The 12,293-nt window shown below is 39.1% G+C and overlaps 1 protein-coding gene across 1 annotated transcript; it reads right to left on the minus strand.

The window, feature by feature from the left end:
* Nucleotides 1-7,062: 7,062 nt before the first annotated feature.
* On the minus strand, nucleotides 7,063-8,306 carry LOC132039063 (uncharacterized). The gene is made up of 2 exons (XM_059429608.1): nucleotides 7,555-8,306; nucleotides 7,063-7,513 (listed from the first exon to the last, which is right to left on the minus strand). Exons 1-2 carry the CDS (start codon nucleotides 8,304-8,306, stop codon nucleotides 7,063-7,065), a joined length of 1,203 nt encoding a protein of 400 aa, XP_059285591.1.
* Between the last annotated feature and the right edge of the window lie 3,987 nt (nucleotides 8,307-12,293).

The following is a 12,293-nucleotide window of genomic DNA, read 5'->3' on the forward strand; positions in this document are numbered from 1 at the left end:
CCAAGTTGTGAGGGGCCTTTAATTAGTAGGAAATAACAAGAAAACAATTTTTGGGACGGTGATTTTGATGGGTGATTTTCCACCACCTTGGCCGAATGGCCCTTATGTTTGGTTCTCTTTTTTTTTTTTCTTGTTTTTCTCCTTCTTCCTCTTGTCTTGAAATTTCTAGAAAAAATTAATGAACCTTTGCCCCTTTTAATATTACTTGGCACATGATCATGTCACATGGCTTGGATTTAAATTTTTCCAAGCCATGGCCGCCACCCTCCTAGGTCGGGCTTGGCCTCCTATTTTTTTTTAAAATTTTCCAAGCCCAAAATCCTTAGCCCACATTTTGGAAATTCATGAAACCATTTTCCAAAATTCCAATTTTGCCCTTAGTCTTTTCCAATATTTCCACATCAATAGTCTCTAAAACATCACATGCACACTAAGTAGAATCCAATTGGAACCTCAATTCCTACCATTCCGACTTATTTCTGATTTTTCCGAATACGCACAAAATGCGAGGTATAACATTCTCCTTCTCCTCCGTCTCTTTCTTCTTCCTCTTCTTCTTCGTCTTCTTCCTCTTTCTCTTACCCGTCCTCCTCCTCTTCCTGCTCCCTCTTCTTCTCCTCCTCCTCCTTCTCCTTCTTCTCTCCTCCTTCTTCTTCTCTCCTCCTTCTCCTTCTCCTTCTTCTCCTGCTCCTTCTTCTTCTCCTGCTCCTTCTCCTTCTTCTCCTTCTTCTTCTCCTTCTTCTTCTTCTCCTTCTTCTCCTTCTTCTTCTCCTTCTTCTTCTCCTCCTCATTCTCCTCCTCATTCTCCTCCTCCTCCTCTGCTTCCTCCTCTCCTCCTTCCTCCTCCTCCTCTCCTTCCTCCTCTCCTTCCTCCTCTCCTCCTTCCTCCTCCTCCTCTCCTTTCTCTCCCTCCTCTCCTTCCTCCTCCTCCTCCTCCTCCTCTTCCTCCTCCTCCTCTTCATCTCCCTCCTCCTCCTCGTCTTCGTCCTCTTCTTCTTCTTCTTCTTCTTCTTCTTCTTCTTCTTCTTCTTCTTCTTCTTCTTCTTCTTCTTCTTCTTCTTCTTCTTCTTCCCCCTCTTCTTCTTCTTCTTCTTCTTCTTCTTCTTCTTCTTCTTCTTCTTCCCCCTCTTCTTCTTCTTCTTCTTCCCCCTCCTCCTCTTCCTCTTCGTCCTCCTCCTCCTCCTCCTCCTCCTCCTCCTCCTCCTCCTCCTCCTCCTGCTTCTCCTCCTTCTCCTCCTTCTTCTCCTCCTTCTTCTTCTTCTTCTTCTTCTTCTTCTTCTTCTTCTTCTTCTTCTTCTTCTTCTTCTTCTTCTTCTTCTTCTTCTTCTTCTTCTTCTTCTTCTTCTTCTTCTTCTTCTTCTTCTTCCTCCTCTTCTTCCTCCTCCTCCTCCTCCTCTTCGTCCTCCTCCTCTTCTTCCTCTTCTTCTTCTTCTTCTTCTTCTTCTTCTTCTTCTTCTTCTTCTTCTCTCCTCCTCCTCCTCCTCCTCCCCCTCCTCCTCCTCCTCTTTTCTTCTTCCTCCTCCTCTTCCTCTTCCTCTTCCTTCTTCTTCCTCTTCCTCTTCTTCTTCTTCCTCTTTTTCTTCCTCTTCTTCTTCCTCCTCTCTTCCTCCTCTTCGTCCTCCTCTTCTTCTTCCTCCTCTTCGTCTTCCTCCTCTTCTTCCTCCTCCTCTTCTTCCTCTTCCTCCTCTTCTTCCTCTTCTTCTTCCTCTTCTTCTTCTTCCTCTTCTTCTTCTTCTTCCCCCCCCTCTTCATCCTCTTCTTCTTCTTGCTTCTTCCTCCTCCTTTTCTTCTTCATCTTCCTCTTCCTCTTCTTGCTTCATCCTCCTCTTCCTCCTTCTCCTCCTTTTCGTCCTCCTCCGCCTCCTTGCCACGCCCCAAAACCCAACCTGGGCGCAAGAAGTATCCGATGCTATGAACAATACCTGAAGCACCTTATAAAATTAATAAACGACTAATCTCTTTTGACAATCTTTTGACATTTATCTAAAACAGTCATTTATGGCTAATCGAAAGCATGCTCATAATTATAAAAATCAAGGAAGCTTAATAGAAATAAGATGTGATAAAACGTAGCAAACATCCTAATAATTCATACGAGACTTCAAATCTACCCACAATTCTGACAACTATCTATGGTGCTTCTAAGATAAATAAATGAATGGACTAACTTCAGGACACAGCCCGAAAACTGAAAGTAGTAAATAAAGATAGGGCGGTGTCCCACGAACAAGCACGTGGGCTCATCAAATAGTCCAGAAAGCAGTAAGTTTTCCTATTTTGCACGCGAATCATTAAACTCTTTTTTTCGTTACCTAACATACCATCCAAAACAATAATGGTATGCTTGAGTAATGGGTACTCAGTGAGTGTCTTCGGGACAATAGTTAATAGTAAAATATATGAGTAATAAGTGTAATTGAAAACAGTATTGAGAAACAGTTCAAAATAAATGATAACATCTCATGAACATCCGGTATAAGTTAATGATGAAGATATAATCACTTTGAATCCTTAAGTCGTTCTCCTTACCTTAAGTTATTACAAAAACAGTTCGAAATCCAAAGATAGATTAAATCAGTAACCATAGTAAAATCATCAGTAAAAGCCAAACTCACAGAAATATATCAATTTCAACTTATTATACCGTTCATTACGTTAAGTCTTCTCAATCATGAACTTAAGTTCTTCAACAAGCCACTCCCAGGCAACCAGAGCATAACACTTGCCAATACAGGCCCAAATTGATATAACGAAGAGATGACCATTTAAGGTTCCCTAAACTTCATAGAAGCACCACATCAGGTCTATCAACCCTCGATGGCTACCCTTCCTCCCGAATAGCTAGGCAAAGACCACACCGGGGCTACACACCCTCAATGAATACTCTTCCTCCTGAATGGCTAGGCATGAACCACATCGGGTTATCGACCCTCGATGGCCACTCTTCCTCCCGAATGGCTAGGAAAATCCCACTAGGATCCATAGTGACTACCCTTCCTCCGGAGTAGCTAGGATGAACACAAACAACATAAATCATAGCATGTTAGCCGAATCATAAATCATGGCATGGAAGCCGAATCTCAAATCATGGCATGGAAGCCGAATAGTTCATTATGAATTATGTGCATCATCCCGTTAATGGGGGTATACCAATGTTTTTAACAATTTAGAAAACCAAGTTCAAATCATTAATCAATTTCAATTCAACAAAACCTGTTCATAGCGAAAAATACTCAAATATCCAAACCGTCGAATTCAAGTTTAAAGCATCCCTTATAGGGGTAATTCATGTTCAAAGTTCAAATATTTATAATTCAATTTCAATCTTCCTTTTATAGGGTAAGTCTCTCTCTCTCTCTCTCACACACACACAGATGTGTGTGTATATATATATATATATATATATATGTATAATACACATAAGGTTTAATGCGAGCTTATCCCTCACACACACAAACCTTGTAAAAGAAACCATTTTTAAAGGTTAAAAAGTATGTTCGAAAAGTGACATACCTCGATTCCACTTATACTTCTTTACGTATCTTCCTTGTACATAGATTTCACTTATACAATGTTTGTCAATCATCAGAACTGCATAACATAATGAATTGAGATTGAGATGTCAGACTGATCAAATTTCCTTCACTCAATTTGTACACTTTCTCAAATTTGATGCATATTTCAAGCTTTTATCCACTCAAAAATCTGCTGCTTGTTCTCCAAAACGAATGTATAACGAGCTTTTCACTTGAACATCTCAGCGTTGTTTGATTACTGCAATCATAATTCGCTGTGCCTACAATATTCTTGCAAGTTCATCCAGTCATATATGTTATCATTTGTCTTGGCCTTATTATTCATCACCTTGTTAAATGTATTGTCAAAATAATTTTTTTCCAATATGCCTGACATCAAGATTATGTCAGAGAAGATAATCATTGGTAACTCTTAAAATATGCTTTATTTAGTCCAATTATTATCAACACCATGTCTATTTGAATCTAAAAAAAGTGGAGCTTTTGTAATCATTATGACCTACTCTAGTCCTAAAAAGGATAAGCGCTCGCTGCAAATAAAATCTGATTTTTAAGTGTGTAATCGAATCTCATAGAGAACTAACGTTATCTATAGCTGTTCAATATTACTAAGAAAATAAGTTTGAACAATATTCTGAATTATAAAGATTAAGAATTGTATTTTAAACTACTAACTAATAAATAACAAGTACTAAAAATCATCAAATAATTAGAGAAAGGGTAGAATTCAAGATTAAGGAGGCTTAGGGTTATGAGTTCCCCAATGTCAGAATCCTTCTCACTAGCTATTTATAATCTCGCCGATTTATTTTCTACTGATTGTGAGCACTCAACTTATCATAATTCTCTCTTGAGCAATCACAATAATTTACTAGACATATTCTATAGAACTACCCTTGCTAACAATTTCTCACCGCCCTCTATGACACATGCCAAAGCTTCGTTATCTCGAAACCCGATTTAGACCCACAACATTGATCTCTCATATACCTAGGAGTGACATTGTTCAACAACAACCTAAATATGCATTCTTTCTCAACCAGCACATATAGGCACAATCAATTGATAGTCATTCAATCAATTGAAATAAGCATGTAGTTGCACAAGTAGAAAAATTAAGGCTTTATTATATAAACCATAGCAAAAATTCATCCTACAAAAGGTTCCATTACAACCCTAGATTGAAAATTAGCTAATAAAAAAGTATGTGAAAAACAATACTAAATGTATAACCAACAATGGAAATAGGAAAAAGAAAGGAAAAACTCATTGCCGAATCTTTCTCCTTGATCCACGGAGGCTCCTTGCTCTCCTTAGGTAGATCCCCCTATCGAAATTATGTTTAGGGAGTATGTTACATCTTGTCTTTCGCACATGTTAAAGTTTTGTCTTAAGTCATTTGTCGTAGGCTCGTATTGGGAATCATTTAGAAGTTGTGTATGAGGCCTATAGGTGCATCTCAGAGTTATATAAGTTCTTAGACCTGTTTGGAAAAGAGTACGAAGGTTAGATGCCAAATGAATTAGAAAGAATACATTTTGTCAGAAAATTAGAATAAGACCATTCCACGGCCATTTCCACGGACCGTGAATAGTTTCACGGACTGTGAAAATCTTGGTTAGCCACCGTGGAATGGGTGGAAACCTGGTGGCTTACTGGGAGTGTTTCACGGTCCATGAAAAATTTCACGGCACCTTTCAGGGTACGTAAAAAATTTCACGGCCGTGAAAGTGAACCGTGAAAATTAGGCGGTGGAGATTTGTCTTTTGGTTATAAATTAATTCCCACAACTTTGGGCTCATTTGTTTCATAAAAACAGAACCCTAGTTACCTCTTAAGCTCTCCCAATCATCAATAAGCATCCCAAACCATTTCAAGAGAAGATCAAGTTTTAGAACCTCAACTAGTTCATGGAAGGTGTTTGTTCTTGCTTCTAGTTGAAGTTGTGGTGACTAAGTCTTGAAGTAAGTTGTGTAGGATGAAGTTCTTTAAGTTATAAGGTACATTCTATGTCTTATGTTGAGTTGATTTGAAGGTTTCGCAAGTCTTAAAAGTGAAAAGAGTCATGGTGGAAAGGTCTTAAGGTGTTGTGTTGAAGTATTGGTTATGGACTGATTTTGAAACGATGTTCTGGACTGATTTGAGTCTAGTTTGAATGTAATCTCTTGGCTATGGTATTGTTGATGTTGTTATTGATGTTTGGGAGTTGTTTTGGAGTTGGGTGGAAGTAGATGATATAGGGGAAATGCAATCCGAATTCCGTTAACTCACCTATTAGTTTAATTTGACCTTATAAGTGTTTCAACAACTTAACCTTAGTATTAATCATCTTGAATGTAGATTTTCAAGCTCGAGAAGATAGACGTTGAGTGGTTAAGTAGATGATAAGGTATGTTAAGGTTGTCCTTTTCTTTCTTTTGGCATGATCATATTGATATGAACATATATGAAGGATATCCATAATGACTCCACTCTTAGAAATATTAGGAGCCAATGTTCTTGATCTTCTTATGATGTTATTGATCTTGTCTCTTGGTCATTGATCTTGTCTTATGATTATTGATCCTTCAAATTAAGTTACATTGATGATGTTAGCTCCATAAGTGAAAATCAGAGGTATAACGACCTTACGTCACTCCGATATAATCATAACACTTCTTTGTGCTCTCATGCATGCTTTATATATATATATATGTATCTATTTTGTGACACCGCGCCATGCTATAGTCGGCCGGTTACGGCACCTATTGTGCACATCACTGCAGTTGGGTACGGTATGATGATGATGGCCCCAGGAGTGTCTTAAGGATGATGGTGCAGCCCCACATTGTGGTTTATATATATCTCTGCAAATGTTTTTTAAAAAAAAGGAAAAAATGCATGACATCTGCCTTTAGAGGCATTCAGATGTACAGGTTTTTATTTTTTTTTTATTTTTTTTAGGCAAAACCAACCAACGTGATGCTGTTGGATTTTTATTCAAAAACAATCAAGATATTTACAGAACAAAGTGAAAGAAACTGAAAATAAACTATACTACTCTATCCTAGGAAATCAAAAAAGTTTAAGCCCTATATGAACAGCCAAGTACAAAAATGAAGGAACTGCAAACAAGAACACTCCTTCTTTGGATTGATGCCATTATCAGTCACCTCAAGCTCTCACCAGGTGCTATGGTATCAAATCTCATTGAAAATCTTTCAAGAAGAGGTGTGGTAGGAAGTTCCTCATAGTTCTTTGTCTTTTCATTTGTCAATATCCTTGATCAATCTTACTCATGTGGCAATGCTAAATGTTTGTAACTGGATTAGGTAACTAAAGAGATCCTGTTAGTAGGATGAACATTTCTGTTAATACCACACACTAAAAGGATAACCTTAGTCATCCAACCAGGTCCACAACAATCAGACCAAGCTGTTTGCATGAAACTTTACTTCCTTGTGAAACTAAATCATGTGTCTTCACTTGTTGGTTTGCATACATAAGTCAGATATGTATGAGTGTTTCAGTCTGGTTCTCTATTTCTTTAAATCTTGCATCTGAAGTTAGGCATCATCATCTTATCACTATTGAGAATCTTCTTTTTTTCTTTTGGAAATTCAACAAATGAATGAAACCGAGCCGTACCTGCAAAATCAAAAACCAAGTTAGCTAAAAAATCTGCAAGTGCATTGCCTTCCCTAAGGATATGAGCAAATTGCACTTGCCCCTTGTTCCTCCAAAACTTGATCTTACTAACTTCCATACTGATCTTCCATGGAATCTCCCATACTCCTTGAATGATGTTTATCATGGACAAAGAATCTGATGCAATCATTACAGGCACCAGATCATTTTTAATGCAGTATTCAATACCATCAAATACAGCCACAGATTCTACTGTAATATTTGTTGTATCAGCTATTCTTCTTGCACCAGCATATATCAGGTTTCCAACATCATCTCCAATGCGAAAGCAACTAAACTGAACTCGACCCCTGGATTACCCCTAGAGGCCCCATCTGTATTGTACTTGAACCTGCCAGCATCAGGACACTTCCATTGCACCATCTTATATCCCACTTTAGGCTTGTAATCCTCTAAATACTTCACCATCTGAGGCCAATCATATGGAATATTTCTCAGCCAAATAAATAATGTCTTCACCACTTGTTGCAGATTGTAGTTGATCCCATTTATCACCTTCACTTTATTCATCTTACCCCCAAGCATGATAGTATTTCTTCTCTTCCATAGTTGCCAGTATATGAATGCTGGTGCAGCCTGCATAACTGACTTGAGCTTTGTAGGACCTTGCATATACCACCATTGCAATATTTTCTGATGAATCTGTATCCTTGGAGCAATTATCCCCACAACAGCATTATAATATTGCCAAATTTCTGCTGCAAATTCACCTGTTAAGAATAGATGTTGAACTGTCTCCTCCTGATGAGGGTTTAGACAACATCTACATCTAGATACAATACTAATATTCATTCTCTTTAGTACATCATCCACTAGTATTTTGAACTTCCACAATCTCCAAAGGAAGAAGGATATTTTGAATGGAACACTCAACCACAATTTTGAAAAGTGAGTGATGTTTGAGCCTTTTTCCGAGCAAATTCCAAGCACCCTATAGTGAAATTTCGTAGTACTAGCCATCCACAAGGCTTTATTTTTCTCCTCTGAATGCTCCACTATACTCAACTCTTGTAGAACATGATCACAAACATTAATGGGTAGCTTGCTATGCAATTTCTGTGCATCCCAGCCTTCTGCATTCATGAAGTATGATACCTCTTCAGTCTTTGGTGTCAATCTGAAAGTCTGGAGGCATGGCCTTTTTGATTGAACCAAGTTTAGTTCAATTATCTTCCCATACATCACATGCTCCATTTCTAGGTTCCCACCATATCTGTTGATCCACCTGACCCCTTGCTTCTATCATTCTTTTCCACACTTGTGAACCACCTTTCCACTGCACTTCTGTTGGCTTTATCTTCTTGCAATATTTATTCCACATGAAGGCTGACCACAATGTATTTGATGTTCTAAATCTCCACCATAATTTGGCAAAAAGGGCCTTAGACACATCATCTAGAGATCTGAATCCTAGTCCTCCTTCTTCTTTTGGTAAACAAACCTTGTCCCATGAGGACCAATGCCTGCTTTTACCCTCTTCTTTAGTACTCCAATAAAACCTTGCAAAGATTTTATGAAGCTCATTAATTGTATATTTTGTGGGGACAACAGCTGAAAGCATGTATATAGGAATACTCTGAAGCACACTATTGATGAGAACTGCTTTTCCACCAAAAGAGAGCAATTTTCCTTTCCAATTTTGCAGCTTATTTTTCACCTTCTTGATAAGGTCATTGTAATATACCTTTTTCCTCCTTGCATGAAATATAGGGCATCCCAAATACTTCAATGGAAACTGATCCCTTTTAAAGCCTGTAATCTGCTCTATCTGTTGAGACAGTACACTAGGAATCTTCTAATACATATAAAATGCACTCTTGTATTTATTGATCATTTGACCCGAAATTGCCTCATAATCCTGCAGAATCTTCATAATTCTCTTCAAGGACTCTCCTTCTGCAGATGCAAATATTATAGTATCATCTGCATAGGCCAGATGATTGATATTTTGACTCCATTTAGGCATGCCATATCCCACATACTCAGCACTGTCAAATACTGCATTTAGAGCTCTTGATAACACCTCTGCTGATAGGATGAACAGTGCAGGTGAAAGTGGATCACCTTGTTTGACACCCCTGGTTGAATGGAAAAATCCTTTGGCCTGACCATTGAATAGGATGGAATACCAGTTATTTGCAATACCTCCAAATCATGTCAATGAATTGACTAGCAAATCCCATTCTGCTAAGTACATTTATCAAATATGACCAAGATACTCTATCATAGGCCTTTGCCATGTCTAATTTGATCACTACATTTGCTGGTTTGCCCCCTTTTCTGATGTCTGTCACAATTTCTTGTGCCAAGAGCACATTCTCAATAATGCTTCTCCCTTGTACAAAGCCTGCTTGATTAATAAATATAAACTCTGTAACACATGACTTCCTATCATAAAATGTACCACTCTTGACATCACCTTGTTGATAAAATTACTTAAACTTATAGGTCTTAAGTCTGAGTAACTTTGAACCAACTCCTTCTTTGGTAGCAGAACAAGATTTGTGTGAGTAACTGCCTTAGGAAGAGTATGACCCTGAAAGAAATCCACCACCATCTTGTATACATCCAAACTAATAATATCCCAACAAGTCTAGTAGAAAATTCCAGGAAAACCATCAGGTCCACTAGCACTTGATCCACTAAGGTTGAAAACAACATTTTTGACTTCATCAACACTGGGCATTTGACACATTAGCTCATTTCTGTTTTGATTAATCAAAACAGGAATATGTGACAATAAATTTTCTCCTCCAACTGAATCTTCTTGTGAAAATTGTTGTGTATAAAAGTGCACAGCCTCAGCTGCCATTTGGTCCTCCTCCTCAATCCATGAACCATTTGAATTTTGAATTCTTTTGATCTGCAGCTTCTTCCTTCTTCCCTTCACTAGATTATGGAAGAATCTAGTATTCTTGTCACCATCTACAAACCAATCCAGGCCTGATTTTTGTCTCCAGTACTCTTCTTCATAATGCAAGTATCTTTTAGTCTCAGCCTGAGCTTTCTGCAGAACCATTCTATTCACTTGGGTTGGGTTCTCGTCAAACAACTCTTCCTTTAATCTCAGTATTTCCTCCCTTATGATCAGTTGCTTGAAGATATCACCAAAAACTTCCAGCTCCATTTGGATAACACCTCTTTCAACTTTTTCATCTTGCATTTGAAGTTTATAAAAGGGTCCTCATGCTCCCAAGTGGACCAATTCTGCCTAACTGTATCCAGGAAAGATGCATGTTCTATCCAAAATGATAGAAATTTAAAAGGTTTGAAATGATTCTGCTGGTTGTCACCATAAGTGCACAAAAGTGGAGCATGATCTGATCTAGTTTTTGCAAGATGTTCCACTTCAATATTTCCAAAATTTTCAAGAAAAGGAGAATTCACCAACATCCTATCCAGTCTTTCAAAAATACATTCTTCATCTGCTCTTCCATTCCACCAAGTGAAGGGACTTCCATTAAAATTCACTTCTTCAAGTTCACAAGAATTTATGTAAAATGCAAACTCTTCTACATCCTGAGGTCGAATAGGATTATCCCCTATCTTTTCTTCATCATTCAAAACTACATTGAATTATCCTCCTATCAACCAAGAACAAGTCAAGGTATTGGAAAAATGATAAATATCTTCCCACAACTCCAGCCTTTCAGATGCAATACATTTAGCATATACTAAAGTTGTAATAAGATACTGATTCAAATCTTGTAAAAACAGCTTCAAAGTGATCTGTTGAGAGGAGTCCATCAAAACTTCCACTTGTATGTTATCAGCCACAAAGTACCAGATTTTACCATTACAATTGGCATTAGCTAAGCACTGATCCCAGACCTCACTCTTCCCTGTTGTTGAAAGATAAGTTGACTACGGCTCCCTCCCCAACTCTTCCCAGAGGGCCGGATGGCTATGTCATTTATTGTGATGCTTACGGTGTTGGGATAGGCGGCGTGTTGATGCGGCATGGCAAAGTTATAGCCTATGCCTCCCCCGATTTCGAAAGCACGAAAGAAATTACCCACCCATGACACTGGAGTTAGCGGCGGTGATTCATGCTTTGAAAATATGGAGGCATTATCTATATGGCGTACATGTTGATATTTATACGGATCATAAAAGTCTCCGAAGTACATCTTCAAGCAAGGAGCTAAATTTGCGGCAAAGGAGATGGCTAGAATTTACACGAAGACTATGATATGGACATCGCTTATCACCAGGGAAAGGCCAATGTGGTAGCGGACGCACTCGGTCGTAAATCTATGGGCGGTTTGGCGGATGTGCCGCCGAGGAAGAAAGAGATAGTCCACGAGGTTCGACGGTTAGCTAGTTTGGGAGTTCGTTTGTTGGACTGCGAAGGTAAAGGAATTTTGTGCAGGTGTTCTTTGATCGTCTATTGTAGAAGAGGTAAAGAAACACATTATGAGGACCCTATTCTTGTACATTTATAGGGATATAGCACATCGAAGGAGACCCCATTCGAAGTTACATCGGCCCGACGGAGCACTTCGGTACGGGCGGATTATGTGTGCCGGGGTTGCGGGATTGCGGCAACGAGGTTATGGGGGAAGCACACTATGCCGTTACTACGTTCGTCGGGGTCAACTAAGATGTATCATGACCTTAGATACTGTATTGGTGGGATGGCATGAAGAGATATAGCGAGTTTGTTGCTCGGTGTCGAATTGTCGACGAGGTTAAGACCGACATCAAAGCCGGGGGACTATTGCGGGGGAGATGGAGATTCCTACGGAAATGGGGAGGTAATCAATATGGACTTCGTCACAGGTCTACCTCGCACTCAGGGAAGTATGACTCTGTACCGAGGTCATCGTTGATAGGTTGACGAAAATCAGCTCATTTCGCCGTTAGGACTACATATTCAGCGGAAGATTATGCCCGGACTATACATCGAAAATAGTAGGCTGAAAATGGGGTTCTGCGGCTATTATCTCCGACGGGGGCCCGGGATTTACGGCTAATTTACCGGGAGATCTTTTCAAGAGGATTGGGGACCCGAGTGAGTCTCTCACGGCATTTCATCCTCGGAGCGGCGGACGGGGCGGCGTCTTTCCG

Source organism: Lycium ferocissimum, chromosome 12, assembly GCF_029784015.1.
Source record: "Lycium ferocissimum isolate CSIRO_LF1 chromosome 12, AGI_CSIRO_Lferr_CH_V1, whole genome shotgun sequence".
Classification (NCBI taxonomy): domain Eukaryota; kingdom Viridiplantae; phylum Streptophyta; class Magnoliopsida; order Solanales; family Solanaceae; genus Lycium; species Lycium ferocissimum.

What these genes read in the sequence shown, in the direction of transcription:
- LOC132039063 (XM_059429608.1), bottom strand. Translation starts at nt 8,306, where the DNA reads ATGAATGCAGAAGGCTGGGATGCACAGAAATTGCATAGCAAGCTACCC. An exon ending in AAGTGTCCTGATGCTGGCAG is followed by an intron (nt 7,514 to 7,554) that starts GTTCAAGTACAA and finishes GGGGTAATCCAG; the next exon opens with GGGTCGAGTTCAGTTTAGTT.